The sequence below is a fragment of the Carcharhinus amblyrhynchos genome, chromosome 5 (assembly GCF_965287045.1).
Source record: "Carcharhinus amblyrhynchos chromosome 5, sCarAmb.v2.hapA, whole genome shotgun sequence".
Taxonomy (NCBI): domain Eukaryota; kingdom Metazoa; phylum Chordata; class Chondrichthyes; order Carcharhiniformes; family Carcharhinidae; genus Carcharhinus; species Carcharhinus amblyrhynchos.
This window is the reverse complement of record NC_137328.1, coordinates 46,835,886-46,852,444: the sequence shown is the minus strand read 5'-3', so window position 1 is coordinate 46,852,444 and position 16,559 is coordinate 46,835,886. Positions and strand designations below refer to the sequence as shown.

Below are 16,559 nucleotides of genomic sequence, written 5' to 3'. Positions count from 1 at the left end.
GGAAGGGTGTTGTGACAGTGTAGGGATAGAGTTGGGGAGAAGGGGGCAGCTCCAGGAGGGCAGTGGGTTGCAGAGATAGTTGCTGGAAAGGGGCAGATAGGGAGGTGGTGATATGCAGGGAGGGAAGTGGAATAGATAGAAGGTGGTAGGAGGGAGCAGTTCTGTAGCGGGGGGGGGGGGGGGGGGGGAGACAAATGGACAGGAGTTGGGAAGGGAGATGTGGAGGGGTCAAAAAGGAGTGTAGGGATGGAGATTGGAAAGGGCTGAGGGTTGGGAAAATGGTTTCAGGGTGCAATTAGTTAGGTGGGGAGTGTGTAAGGCAAAGTGTAGGGGAAGTGGGAAAGGACCAGGCACTGGGGAGGTGATAGGAGGGGCAGGGAGGTAGGCACATGGGTAGATGGAGGTGGGAAAGAAGAGGGTTGGGAAGGTGTTACGAGGGGGTAAGAAGGGAGAGGGTCGGAAGGGGTTTAGGCACGGAAGTGGGAGAGGACCGGGGTAGTTAGGTAGGTGGGAAAAGAGACGGAGTTGGGATAGGAACAGGGGGTTGGGAAAGTGGTTTATGGGGTAGTTAGATTGGTGGGTGACGGTTGCTCAAGTGAGCACAGGTGTGCAGTCGGCGACCCTCAGCAAATGAGCAGCTGTGCGTCTGCGATATGTGGGAAAGATTTCCGGGAAATACATTGCTGCCTGTTCGCGATATAGGGATAAAGTATCTTTTATGCAAACGCGTACAAGGAAAAGGAACAACTTCTGAAGTAATCTCTCCGATGATTTAAAACGACTTTACCTCATTTCAAAACAATGGGGGTGGAAGAAGCAAGAAATGGAGAAAGTCCATATTCGACGCCTCTCCCATTTCGTTTGCACCACCCAGTGGAGTATTGGAATGTGTGAGTGAGACAGCAGAGGGAAGCTCCTCTCTCGTCTGGATTAAGTCCTCCCCTAAACCCACGTGCTCACACTCTCTCCATTGACAGCAACCAGTGAAAAGCCCCGGCTCTCTCTGTAGCCTCTCAGTCTCAGCTCGCTGGAGTGGCGGCTTTTTGCAAAGATCCCAGGCAGGCTTCAGTTCTCTTAAACAGCAACACCTTAAAAAAAAGTCTTTACATTCATGCGTTTTGCTCCCTTCCCTACCCTAGATTGATTTTTTTGAGGGGTGGTGGTGTCACTGCATTAAGTCGCAGTCGAAGCAAATTTTTTTGATATTTTTCCTTTTTGCCAACTTTAAGAAAACCGTAGGTTTGTCAGATTTTTATGAACAACTGAGAGGAACCCGAGTTATAAAGTGAATACTAATCGGGTCAACAAGACTGTGAAGTTATTCTTGAAACGTGATCTGGAAATCCTTTAACAAGCCAAGGAGCTAGCGTGTTCCCGGAATGGGGATACGGTGCTGTTGGAAATTTCTGCTGGGATGTGTAGCAATTGCAGGCATCGTGGTGGAAAAAGTGACTGGACAGCAATATCCAAGGAGCTTTGAAGCACAAAGATACAATCCAAATGAAATGAGGGAAGCAGCAGCAGCCAAAGTGAGGAGAAGAGGACATGATATGTTGAGAGGGTATACACACCATTTCTATTTTTTTAAAAAAGCAATGTATATAGGTTTGAATATGTTTTGTAATGTTCAAAACACAAGGACTGGAATATTACCTGCTGTGGCTGCAAATTTTAATGTAAAAGTAGAATTGTCGCTGAGCTGTCATCCACTAACTTTTACAGTAAGTTAGAATTAAATACGTTCTTGGAGGTTTCCCGGATCTCTTTCGAGAAATCCCCTTCAGCCTGTATTCGTCTGTAACAGTGATCAGCTGCACTTACAGTTGGGAAGGTTTTTAAAAAAAGCGAAAGCTCCAAATACTGAAAATACACAGATCACTCATCGTCTGTACTGAAAGCAGATAGGTCACGATATCTCCAGCACTTGTCCCTCCAAACCGAGAATCATCTTGACCTTATTTAAAAAAAACTATTCGGCGGCTTCACAAGCCAGAGTTAAAGTTGATCGGCTAAACAGCTTTAATTGCAGTTCTCAAGACTCCAAAGTGAACGATATTGGCTTTTCCCAATTTTAGTATTTGTAAGCCTACAGACCGTTTCATTTAAGGACTTGCAGAAAAAAGTAATTAGATCTTTTGCTGTGAGGGAAAAAAAGGTCAGTTTTTCTGTATGGAAAATCTCTAGGGAGGGCGTGCAATGCAAAATGGGGTTCCAAAAATGTATAGGGACAGGGAAAGGCTGCAATCAATTTGAATAAAATAAGAAATTGCCTATTTCAAAAAGTTCTTTTAGTTTTGAAATACCTTCTCCGCGAGTAAAGCTGCGTGGAGCAAAATTTTTAGCGTTAAAAATCAATGAAGTACTCGCAATCGGGTTAGGATAGCACAAACCAGACAACATGTGTGGCTTTCCTTTCTGTCTTCCAAAAGTAGCCCATAATTCGATATTTGCTAAGTTTCCACCCCCTGCATAATATTTATGCCATAGGAAGTCATTCTGGAACAAAAATCAATAATTATCTTTAAGTGTAAAACATAAATTGTTTTCAATACATTTCTCCATCTTTTATAATTAAGCTAGAAATTGGTTTTGCTTTTATTTAATTTGTGATACTTTTTTTCCTACTTTAAAATGCCCTGTTTAATTTTTGAATGGTTTTGATTTTCAATGTATACATCACAGGCCAAATGTCTGTGGGTCTCGATTTCACTCTTACTGCTGCCCGGGATGGAAAACGTTACCTGGCGGAAACCAGTGCATTGTCCGTAAGTGCAGTTCTTCCTAACAACGTCCTTTTATATTTTATACCATGGGATGTGATATTATATGATGCAATGTCATATTTGAACATATGGCAATGTTTAAACAAAATATCATACACAGCTTATACGGGGAAAAACATCTGGACACAATAAATGTAAAAGAGTTGTGACAAATGTCATACAATAGCTTTGTTATCATAAGAGTTTAATGTTTGAACCATTATTTTCACTACAGAGCTTACATTTCATTCCTGATGCAGATGGAAAATTATTGTTTGTGGCACCACAAACAAATTTTCTCTGTCATTAACAAAATGAAATTGAATCAAGGGAAGACCAGAACCCCAAACTGAAATTTGAGTACCAGGATGCTGAGACGTCAGTTTGGGAATTAGGTTAGCCAAAGTATGCTTGCATTTGGAATGCTGGTAGATAGAAGTGCATATGAACTAGCATAGGTAGGTAGTCTTGTGGTAGCTGTAATGCAACCTTGTTTCCCTCTGCTTGACAACAATTCAGTAAAAAAAATCCATCTGCATTATTACTGATTCTGTTATTAGACCTGTCAATTGAAGAGATGTTTTCCTGTTCTTGGATGGAGCTAGAAGAGATTAAAATTCAAAACATTAAGCCCCTGATCATAGCCGTTATAAATTTGTAATGATCCTTGGCAAATTGCTGATGATATAACACATTGGCAATTCATTATTCCTGGATTCATTGATTGAATAACATTTTGGGCATGCAAAATTGACAGGTGACAAATATTATAGATTTGACCTGATTATTTTAGTGATATGGTCAAATCAAATTTCACTGTTTAGGGATCAATTCATGGAAAAAACAGCATTTGAATCAAGTTTTCAGCCAACTAAAGACTAAGAAATGAGTTCCATTTCTAAAATTGACAATGGGGCTTGGAAAGCACAAGGTAAAAGGTAGGTATGGTAATTTAAATACGCATCATCTAATAGAATGGTTTATTCTAACCAGAAAGCTAAATTGATGAAGCATAGAACTGGAGAGAGCCTTTACACATTCTTATAAGTTTTTTTAATAAAAATACACATTACTAATTTGCATCTCCTAACTTAACGTGCCTAGTTTCAGTCTATCCTTAATTATAGGAGAACAAGCAAAACTCCAGTTAATACTCCCAAACTGCATGCAATTAAACACAACTAATATACAAATAACAGATTCAAAGACTTCCATGTCCTGTACGAAGTATGACATTAATAGCTGGGACGTAACAGGTCACTGGCTGTGAAAGTGAGCAAGCTAGACCATGTCATTTATAGGGAGAAGGGGGCAGGCCAACAAGAGACTATAGCTGAGTGAGACATAAATCAAGTGAATAGTTGTGAAACATCCTTCCTCCTGAACAATTTCTTTGTACTTTTCTTTAGTAAAACAATCCTACAGTTGCTGCATCTCATCAACCAATTTAATTTTAAAGATTTCCTTTCCAGCATTTGTTTTAAGCTAGGAAGGTCAATCCATAACTGTTTCTTACACTTTCCATAGAGTTTACATTACCCCACAATGATTATCTACATTACGTTCAATGGATGTAATCCTTCAGTTTGCACCCTGTACTTAAGATGTTTGACAAGTATCCATATCCAGCAGTTTCCAGAAAACCAAATATTTCAGCAGCCAGAGTATTACCTATTTTTAAAAATGTTTGTAAATTCCCATGTTCAAGGACATGTCTTGTTCTTACCTATCAGAAACATTATGAAACAAACTGCACTAGACTACTTATCAAGAATATTACCTCATGAAGCATTGGTAAAATGACTAGCTTCATGCTTTTTTAGGTTTAGTGAAAGGATAGGAACATAAGTATGCATTTATCCAGATCTAATTTTCCTAAATTCATTTTCTTAAATTCATTTTCTTATTTGCCTTTAAATATTTCTGATTCAAGGGTGCCCCATTATAGAAATTAACTCCAACATGTCAAACTAGCAGCTGGTCTAGTTGAGTGCACAATCAATTCAATTGATCAATCAAGCATCACAATTGCTCTGCCTCTTTAAATATAACATTTTTCTGGGAAGCCCTAGAATTATTAACAAGGATTGGAGTAATGCTGTCTAAATATGATTTTTGATTTAATGTCTAAACTAAGGCACCACAAGTTTGGCTCCCAATTTTAAATGCTATTCTAGCCTTATTACTAGCGTATAACTCAAATCTTACACTAGCGTCCTACAAGACATCATCAACATGCATCAAGAACTTTTCCTTCATGGTACCAGTAAAGTTATGTGGCATCAGCTTTTAGTTGAACACAATCTATTTTGAGTAGGACAGGTCTCACTGAAAAATAGAAAAGTAATGGGACCAAAAGGGGAGTTGATGGCTTTGTGGTATCATCACTAGACTATTCATCCAGAAACTCAGCTTATGTCCTGGGGGCCCAGGTTTGAATCCTGCCATGGCAGATGATGGAATTTGAATTCAATAAAAAATATTTGGAATTAAGAATCTATCAATGACTATGAAACCATTGTCGATTGTCACAAAAACCCATCTGGTTCACTAATGTTCTTATGGGAAGGAAATTGCCGCCCTTACCTGGACTGGCCTACATGTGACTCCAGAGCCACAGCAATGTGGTTGACTGTCAACTGCCTTCTGAGTAAGGGCAATTAGAGATGGGCAATTAGAGATGGGCAATAAATGCTGGCCAGCCAGTGATGCCCATGTCCCATGAATGAATTTAAAAAAAGCTTATAGAAAAACAAATGGTAGTAAAGAATGCAAAATTCCCTGGAACTGATGGCCTGCATCCTAAGGTTTTAAATGAAGTGGCTGCAGAGATAGTGAATGTGTTAATTGTAATCTTCCAACATTCCCCAGATTCTGGAAAAGCCATAGCAGATTGGAAAAAAAACAAATATAACACCACTGTTAAAGAAAGCAGGGAAATAAAATTAAAAAAAAGAGGCCAGTTAGCCTAACATCTGTCATTGGGAAAAGCTAGAAACCATTAACAAAGAAGTAGATGTAGGACATTTAGAAAATCATAATACAATCAGGCAGAGTCTACATAATTTTGTGTAAGGGAAATCATGTTTGACAGATTTATAATAGTTCTTTGAGGAGGTAACAAGCAGGGTGGATCAAGGGGAGCCAGTAGATGCTGTATATTTGGGTTTCTAAAATGCATTTAATGAAGTGACATGTGAAAGATTACTGCAAAAGGTAAGAGTTCATGCTGTTGGGGATACTATATTAGCATGAATTGAGGATTGGAAATAGAGTTGGGATAAATGTGTCTTTTTCAGGTTGGAAAACTAATTAGTGAAGCACCTGTGTTAATGAATTTGATGGAGGAACCAACTGTACTATAGCCAGATTTGCTGATAATCTAAAGATAGATAGGAAAGCAAGTTGTGAAACCGTTTGCAAAGGGACATAGAGGGGCTAATAATTAGCAGATGGAGCATTATTTAGGGAAATGTGAGGTTGTCCACTTTGGTACAAAGAATAAAAAAGCAGAATATTATTTAAATATAGAAAGACTGCAGAATGTTGCAGTGTGGAAGGATCCGGGTGCTATCATACATGTATCACAAAAGGTAAACATGCAGATGCAGTGAGTAATTAGATAGATGAATGGAATGCTGGTCTTTATTGCAATGAAGATTAAGTATAAATGTAGCAATGTATTTTGACAGCTATACAGGAAACTGGCAAGACCATGCCTGCAATACAGTATATAGTTTTGGTCTCAGTACTTAGGGAGAGATTACTGAAGCAGTTCAGTGAAGGTTCACTAGGCTTTTTCCTGGGATGCAAGGGTTGTTTTAAGAGAAAAGTTTGGGTCTATATTCATTGGAGTTTAGAGAATTAATTCCTAAAGTCCTTTTGAATTTCTACACTATCATCTTAAAAGTTCACAATGCTTCCAAACTTCATATCACCAGCAGATTTTTGAAATTATGCCCTATTCATCTAGTTTTAGAACATTAGTATACACCAGGAAGATCAGAAATTCCAATCAATACTTTCCACCTATCTTTACCAATGAAGAAGATGCAACTTGACCCTGGAGATCTTCATTGCAAAACTTGCTCTGGTCTATAAAAATTCATTAAGCACTATTCTTTGTTTCCTATCCATTGCCAATTTTATATCCATGTTTCTACTGTCCCTTTTATTCTTTAACCAAAACTTTGCTACTAAATGAATTTTGGAAGTTCTCGTACATCATATGAACAGCATTATCCTCATCAATCCTCTCTATTACCTCCAGCAAGTTGTTAAACACAATTTTCACCTAAGAAATCCATGCTGGCTTTCCATAATTTTACATGTGGCTGTTAATTTTGTCCCAGATTTTTGTTCCTAGAAGTTTCCCCACCACTCTGCTGGGCTTATCTTTACACCCTTTTCTGAACAATGGTGTGACATTTGGCACCAGCTGTGTCTAAGTCTAAGACTGGCAAATTATGGCAGTGCCTCTGCAACTTCTACTTTCATTTCTCTCTCAATTCTTGAATGCATCTCATTCAGTCCTGGAGCTTTATCAACTTTATGTACAACAGCCTATTCTGTATCATCTCCTTATCCGTTTTAAACCCTTCAAATTTGTTAATTACCTCCTATTTCATAGTTCAAGTTGCATCTTCTTCATTGGTAAAGATAGATGGAAAGTATTGATTTAATACATTAGCTATGCCCCCGCATCCATCTGTGAGTCCTCTTTTAGGCCCCAAATCAGCCGTACTATTTTAAACTTATAGAAGACTTTGGCATTCCCTTAAAGTTAGCTTTCAGTCTTTTCATACTTTTTTTACTTCTCTTATTTGTTTTTTCACTTCCCTCTGAATCTTCTATATTCAGCCTGATTGTCTGTTCTATTACCATCTTGGCATCTGGCATAAGCACACTTTTTATTCTTACTCTTAATCTCTCTTTCATCATCTTGCCCCTTTCATTGGAATATACCTTGTCTGCACCTGAACTATCTCTTTGAATGTATCTTATTGTTCAGATACTGTTCTTCTTGCCAACAATTTATCTGGCTGAGATCTATTCTTACTACATTGATGTTTGTTTTTCCTGTTTTTAATTATTTGTAATCTGGATTGCTCTTTGTCCTTTTGCATAGCCATCCACAACCTGATGATACAATTATGGTCCCCGAAATTTTCTCCAACTGACACTTGATACACTTGACTTACCTCATTACCAAGAGCCAGATTTTTAGCAGTGCCTCCTTTGTTGGACTAGAATTATATTGATATAAGAAAATTTCCTGAACACACTCCTATAACTTGCACTTTTCTGACCTTTACGTTACTAGTATCCCAGTCTGTATTTGAATAATTAATGTTCCCCATTATTACTACTCCATAATTCTTACACGTCTCTGAAATTTCCTTAAAAATTGCCTAACCTTGTTCCTATTTCTCATGATTTTATGATCTATTATCCTGGAGATATTTCTCAAGCAATAGATATATTTATTTGGTTTCTGCAGTTTTCCATGTGTGTCTGCTCCATCTTATCATAGTTATCAGGTACTCTTCTCTCTGAAAAGTATCACAATGCAGAAATGTGGCTTTTATGTTGATTGATCTACACTCCTATGAATATGGGAGAGTACACCTTTGAATCTGTTTCACTCAATTGCTCATCAAACCCCCAAGCACCTACCTTCCTTTAACTCTATCCATCCCACCTGCAAGGACACTTTCACCACAAATCCACTGAGGCAATAAAGCTGCTTGACCCTTACCTCAGACCACAGAATAGAAACCAAGCTCTGAAGAAGTCATGCAGACTCAAAATGTTAACTCAATTTCTTTCTGCACAAACACAGCCAGACCTGCTGAGTCTTTCCAGCATTTTCTGTTTTTACTTCAAATTTTCAGCATCCAAAGTATTTTTGCTTTTATCCAATTGCTTTGTTTTGTTTATTTTATTAGTTTATCTTCAAATGTATTGGCAACCACCAAAACTTCATAGTCATGGGGACACCTGCTTCTATTTCTGTTCTTAGACTGTACTGCAGCCTTTATTCCATTGTTTCGTCTATTCAAACAACAGCCTTTAGCCCATTCTTCCAGTGCATAGACCCTGCTTCTTAGCCATAAAAAAATTAACCAATATTTAAACTTGCCGGTAACCTTTTCTGTATGTTCCACCATTCTCTCATTCCTCTATTCACAAGACTCTTTTTGGAATACTCCTCACCCAAGTATTCAAGATTGGTTATATGAATTTCTTCATGATTTTTATCGACGATAACTCTTCCATCTTTGCTATATATTGTAGAAAAACTAAATCAGGTCACCAGATCTGTAAGATTTGGGGGAGATAAATATTTCTGTCTTTGTCCCATAGCTTTAAATCCATGGCAACTATATTCTTTGATACTTTTTACAGATATCACAATTCTCACTGATCTCTTTTATTTTCCTTGTATGCTTATCATCAACTACACCTACATCTTTCAGCAAGATTATTAACCTTTGACCAGTAGTATAGGCAAGTTGTTTCTGTTAATTTAAGACAATTAGTTATTTTTCTGATTGAGCCTTATCACTTTGTACCTTTTAGTATTTATCTAAGAATCTGATAAGAGACATCAGCTTTTGTTATGAAGATATAATAATATCCAGACTAGGTAAACTGTAGATGAACTGACTTTCCAGAAATAACTGCCTTTTCATGACCTATGTCAAGTTTCACTTGTAACTGTTTCACAGAGGCAGAGTTATCTCACTGGAGGCAACATCAGTACTTATAAAATAATTTACTCCAGATATTGGCCGGAATTCTTTGACCTTGCCTGCGGCTGGGATTCTCCGGCCCCACTGCAGTGAATGGAATTTTGGCTGAGCGCTAAATTCTCTATTCTCGCTGGCAGCAGTGATGGGGTGAATGAGTTCGTAGAATCCCAAAGAGTTGTGGAATTACAACTCTTGTTCGTGACCCCCCGATGTATTGTCATCACCAAACCTAAAGAAAGTAGTATTGCTCAACCTTGTGTCAATTCTCAAGGTAACATTTTAACTAATACGCCCCACATATTGTTGAAGTCCAAGTACTATCAAGCACAACACTGTTAAAGAAGTACTTGCAGGGCTCAAACTCATTATAACCAATATAATTTGTTTGAATTCATCATTACCTTCATCCTCTCCCTTCTGTCCCTCAGAATTTTCTTTATAATGTGCCAGTTTAGGACCCTTCCCCCTTTGCTTTAGAGTTCACTGTGTAATGATACTTAGAATCAACCTGAAGCACTTATTAAGTCTTTTTGGGCATTTCGTAACTTGATTTGCCCAATTAATTTGTTTCAATCTTGTCCTGGGTAATAGTCAAATCTGTTAAAGATGCTTTCATCCGCGTTCTGTTTGTCTTTAATCCTTCTGCTGGATTGATACCTGCATCTGGTATCTGACTGTTTCACAATCTAGGAATTATTGAATCTCTGTCGTTGTCGGATGTCTCACTTGTTCCATGAAGTTTGAAGAAAATGACAATTTCCCTAAGAGTGTTTTTTTTAAGGCAGCAGACATATGAAACAACAGGGTCTCTTTTTTTCTGAGAATACAACACCAATTCGACCCAATTGCCTTTCCATTTGAGACATCTTAGCATAATCCAGTAATTTAAATACTAGTAGTGAGCCAGCCATCTCCTAATTGAATTTTATCAATTTTTAAATAAAATCTGTCAAATTCCATGATGCATTTTTCTGTGAATTTATTATGTGTTTTCCTAAATCTGTCAATAAAATGCCTCACAGACATTTAACAGATCAAGTTTCTTGTGAATTTTATCTAAGCACTCTGTTGGATAAGTCTACATCTTCATTAATATCCAACTGATGGAAATTCATCTCACAGGTAACTTTATTTCTGATTTTACTAATTTGAGGAAGTAACAACAGCAAGGTCATACTTTACTTTCTCTTGGATATTGATGTAGCCGTTGTCCACATATTCATTTCAGTCTTCCATTATTCATATGATTCAGAATCTGGGATTATCAGAGGGTAATCGTACCCTTGTAATTTACACATGCTTTCTGCCATTTTCCACAATGGCCATATTTTAGTTTTCTACCTGTTTTTGTTTCTTAATTTCCAACCATCACCTTTAGGCAGTCATCCTCTGCAACCATATTCTGTTCCAAAAAGCCACATGGTGAAGGATGGAACTAAAGCCAATCTTTACACACTGCTGTAAGCAGTATTAACAGAGAAAAAGGATGAGTGAACAATGGTTGTGGAGGGAAGGAATAGGGAAGATAGGTAGAGCAGAAATAAGCCTGTCCATTTAAAGTTTATTTATTAGTGTTACAAGTTGGCTTACATTAACACTGCAATGAAGTTATTGTGAAAATTCCCCTTTCCTGAAGTTGTGGACTCAGAGTAAGTTCCAACCAACTTCAGCCAGTAGTGCCAAGTGGATGATCCATCATTGCTTTCTCCTGAGGTCCCTAGCAACACAAATGTCAGTCTTCAGCCAATGGAATTCACTCCACGTGATACCAAGAAACATCTAAATGTATGAGATAATGCAAAAGCTAAGGGCCCTAACAACATTCTGGCAATAATAGTTAAGATATGTGCTCCAAAAATAGCCACGCCCCTAAGCAAGATGTTCCATTACAGTTACAACACTGATATTTACCCGGCCATGTGGAAAATTGCCCAAGTATGTCCTGTCAAAAAGCAGGATAAATCTAACCCAGTTAATTACTGCCCCAGGTCAGGAATGTGATGGCATACTTGCCAGTTGCCTGGATAAGTGCAGCTCCATCAACATTCAAGAAGCTTATCACAATTGATGGCAAAGTAGTCTATGTAATTGGCAGCCCATCCACCACCTTAAATATTTACACCTTCCACAACTGACGCACAGTGGCAGCAGTGTGTACCACCTACAAGATGCACTGCAGCAATTTACTGAGGATCTTTTGACAGCACCTTCCAAATCCGTGACCTTCACCATTCAGCACTTCTAAGCCACACACCATCTTGACTTGGAACTGTCTCGCTGTTCCTTCACTGTTGCTGAGTCTTAATCCTGGAATTCCCCTCCTAAAAGTACTGTGGGTGTACACATGGTTTCCTTTGTACAAAATGGTAGCTCACCACCAGCATCTTGAGAGCGATTATGGATAGGCAATGAATGCTGGCATAGCCACTGACACCTGCATCCCATGAATGAATGAATTAGAAAAACTTTTTAACACTTTTAGCCTGTAATTATTACAGATGGAGTTTTCTGAACCCTAGCATAAATAACTGGTTAGTGTGGGGAGATAGATTTCCTTGTAATTAGCATTGTTGATAGGTTTGGACTGCTATTTCAAATAATATATGGTCTTCAAATAAGCAAAACTTTACATTTAAAAAAACACTTTGAAGTAACTAAAATTGATGTAAGCTACATAAAGTACTTTTATTTCACATTGGCATTCAGCAGTTGATCTGGTTCAGCAAATGGGATGAAAGTGTCTGTTCTCTCTGAACACTGAGAATCTCAAGTATGTTGGAAAGTCTCATTTAGGTTCCAACTGGGCACAAAGCCACAAAATAACCTATTGACTTGGTGATAATTTGTCAGTATCACTGAACAAAGTGAGAGGGTGAAATGAAAGAGTTGGACGCCTATATTAAAGTCATGTGAGGTGGAGTATTCCAGTTTGTGGAGTGCAAGAGAACTTATGGTATATGCTTAGATGAGGAGGTCTTCACTTTCTTTTCAATTTTCTTAAATTTTATTCAGCATTTATGCAAAATAAAAATTAAATCCAGGGAATAAGTGAGAAGTAGCAGTATTTTATCCTGAAGAGGTTGTTGAGCATGTACAATTACTTTATCTGGCCCCATTGATGTCCCACTCCTCTTAATGTTTTTAAAGTTATTTGATGTACTTGTTCCATAGGTGAAATTTGTTCAATACCTAATTCTTGAGCATAACAATAGTCACACATTATTGGCATACAATTAAAGATACTAAATTATTAAATTATTAAAACGTATGAAAAACTTTTACAGCCTGTTGTATCAATAATCCCTCATGCACACAAAGGCTTTTAAATTGAGGATAACAACCTAGCCTGAAAGTATGACACTCATTAATATTTTTTCTTATAGAATTCAGACATATCCTCTTTGTGTTCAATGTTGTGTCAAAATTGGATTTTACTGGGGTGTTCTTATAACTCTTATAAATACAGGTCGAGTATCTTTATCCATAAATCTGAAACCCAAACACACTCAAAAACTCTACTTTCTTTGAACCTCATCAGTCTTCAGAGCAGCAAGCCTGCTGTATTTACCTTGTGATTTTTATGGTGAATATGTGAAAGAAACTTATTAGAGGTATCCTGTGTTTCATTATTCGGTGATACAAGTTGCTTTTTTAAAAATGTTATTTACTTTAGACAATAACTAGCCTAGACTTAAGCTATTGTAATGTAAGTTTATATGCGATATCTGAAAACCAAAATTATCTGAAATGCAGTTAACCCTAAGGGTTTCAGATACAGGATACTCGACTGTACCCAAATAGCCCAAAGAAGTAGGTAGAACAGAGTAGGAAGCTAAGAACAGAAAGATCAGCCTGGTAACTTAGCTTGAAAACATGTCACAGTATTTTTTTTCTTATACCACTAAGACTCACCTTCCTTCTGTTGTATGTCAAAAATTGAATTTTACTGAGAAGTTTCCATAACTTTTGTAAATATCCAAGTGCTCAAAGCTCAAAGAAGTAGTTTTTTAACTTTGCTTTCAGGATGTGGGTGATGTTGGATTTATTGCTCTGAGAAAATAGTGATGGGGAGATTTGGTTTGTCATGACTTTCCAGCTCTGAAATCAACCGTGGGACCATCTGGCCTGTGTGGCTTTGTGTCACAGCATGAGGCTATCGGAAAAACCTTGTAGAAGTAGGTTCAAATCTAATGCATAATAATTAGTATCAAACCACATATTAGGCAATAGCTGGGAAATTCCTCCAGGCTGTTCCTGTTCACGGGTGTTACTTAACTAGAAGTGCAGTGGAAACAATCTTGCATTTAAATCTGTTTCCACTACACTTCCAGCAAAATGACATCACGAGTATGTAAAAATGGCTAGGGGTTTGAAGGGGAGAGGGTGCAGAAAACGCACAGGGGTTTTTGCTTGATTGGCTGCTTTTCCTTTGGCAGTAGATCCCTTGAAATGCTGCAAAATTGGTACAAACCCAGTGTTTAAGCTGTTGGATATATCTGCCAAAGTTACGGTAGACGATTGGGAGAGCCCATTTGAAAATTTAACTTCATTGTGTCTTGCATGTCTTTAGGGCAATCTGAAACACTTCCCAGTCAATTATTTTTTGTTTTAAATGTAGGGCAGGATTCTCCAACTGCGCGCACCCAAGACAGGAAATTCCTGCCCGAGCTTAATGGACCTTTAAATGATCTGCTGAATTTCCTGTCTAGCCCGCTATGATTCTCATGGTGGGTGAAATGGGAGAACTTCAACTGTAGTCACTATGTGCACCACAGAAGTGCCAGGAAACAGGAGTGAATTTGACCACCTCCCCTTGACATTCAATGGCATCATCATTGGTGATCCCTTGGGTTAGCATTGGCCACCAACTGAACTGGACCAGTTCCCTTGGGTTACCATTGGCCACCAACTGAACTGGACCAGGAAAAAAATACTGTGGTTGCCAGAACAGGTTAGAGGCAGGGAATTCTGTGATGAATAAGTCATCTTCTGATTTGCCTGTTCACCATCTACAAGGCACAAGTCAGGACTGTGGTGGAATGCTCTCCACTTGCCTGGATGAACTTAGCAACATCAGCATTGAAGAAGCTCAACAGCATTAAGGCAGAGCAGCCTGTTTGATTGGCATCCCATTTGCCACCTTTAATATTCACTCCCTTCAGCACCACTGCACAGTGGCAGCAGTGTGTACCATGTACAAGATGCACTGCAAAAACTTGTCAAGCTTCCTTCAAGGCACAAATGCCTTTACTTCTAGAAGGACAAGAGCAGTCGATGCATGACCACTGCCACCTACAGGGTCCCCTCCAAGCCATGCACCATCCTTACTTGGAATTAAATTGCTGTTCCTTCATTGTCACTGGGTCAAAATCCTGGAATTCACTTTCTAACAGCACTGTGAATGTACCAACACCTTATGCACTGCCGCAATTCAAGAAGGCAGCTCACTATCACCTTCTCAAAGGCAATTAGGGATGGGCAATAAATGGTGGCCTAACCAACCATGTCTGTATCCTCTGAAAGAAAGCAAAACATTGTTACATAGCAAATGCAAAGGCCAATTTGCACATAGCAAGTTCTCCTGTTTATAGTAAATTAGATAACTGACCAGTCAGTTTTCCTTTCAATGGATTTGGACATCACTTGCAAGGCCAACGTTTATTGTCTGTCCCTAACTCCCCTTCATTAGTGCTGAACTATTTTTATATAATTGAATGGTTTGAGGCCATTTCAGAGGGTAGTTAAGAGTCAACCACATTGCGGTAGTCTTTGAGTCATACATATACCAGGTCAGATAAGGATTTTCTTACTCTAAAGACATTAGTAAAATAAGATAGGTCATCATTAAAGATGCTAGCATTTTAATCCCGATTTAAATTAATGAATTTAAGTTATATTTCCTAGTTTCCTTGGGTTTGAATTCAAGTCTCTGGATCATTAATCCAGGCTTTGGGATTACTAATCCAGTAACAAATCTACCTTGCATCATAGCCCAGGTTATGTTTTGACTGGGATACTGAGAGAGCTTTCTATTTTTTTTTGAATAGCGTCATTGTGTTTTTTTAATATATCTACATGAATAAACAGAAGACTCTTGATTTTACATCGCTCACAAAAGGACCTTCAACAGTCCTTTACTACTATAAGTATCAAATTAGGTTGCATATTCAAGTCACGGAGTGAGTCTTGGACTCAACCTTTTGGCACAGTGGAGAGAGTGCAATAAGTGAGACATTCTGATGCCAACAGTCTACAACTATCCCTATTGTTCTATTTTGTTCTAATATCCTAGGGTTGAGAGAATTGGGAAATCAATGTAAGGGAGGCTGTGGTTACATATTGGGCCATCCTAGTTTACAGAGCCTTTATGCCAATGTTAAAACAACGTTTTTAAAAAAAATGTAGCCCTTCAATAATGTTACTTTCTCTGTAATAAACATAGCAAAATTATTTTAACGTTATTAGAAACAGAGCCACCAGACTATAGTAACATCAGGAGACATCTGTAAAGTGGCAGTGCTTTATTGCACAAAATGAAGTAGAGCAGAAACCACAAGCCTATGGTGAACACAACTGATCCCAACTGGGATAAATGGAATAATGGACCCACTTAGGGGCCTGCTTTATACAGGGCTTGGTATACAAGTCCACCTGTTTACTTAATTACCAATCTCCAGAGAGCTTGTATTCAACAAGTCCTACAGGAAGGTCAATCAATAACTTCCCCATGCAAGTAATGAGGGTTATCACAGAGACAATAATATAATGCAGGGTTTCCCACACTTTTCATGCCACAAAATCCCTAGTGACCTCTCAAGAGCATCATGGAACCACAGGCAAAATCATAATGTCAACACCCCTGTTTGGCTGTGAAATAGGTATGAATGCAGGAATCAAATATAACAACAAAATCACAAATACACTTGCCAGCTACATAGTCCCTTCACATTAATCCCCAACCAAGGGGGGATTGGATAGGGTGAAATGGGGAGAGTATTTCCTCTTGTGGGAGGCACTGGAACTAGAGGATATAGCTTAAGGA

The 16,559-nt window shown here is 38.3% G+C and overlaps 1 protein-coding gene across 1 annotated transcript in view; it reads left to right on the top strand.

Annotated features, from left to right (window-relative positions):
- The first annotated feature begins 1,246 nt into the window (after positions 1 to 1,246).
- fbn2 (fibrillin 2) overlaps positions 1,247 to 16,559 on the top strand; it is a 344,878-nt gene continuing 329,565 nt past the window's right edge. The window contains exons 1-2 of the mRNA XM_080188736.1: positions 1,247 to 1,561; positions 2,683 to 2,765. Of these exons, the coding sequence (XP_080044862.1) occupies positions 1,380 to 1,561; positions 2,683 to 2,765 (265 nt within the window). The 5' untranslated portion in view covers positions 1,247 to 1,379. The remainder of the gene's footprint in view (positions 1,562 to 2,682; positions 2,766 to 16,559) is intronic.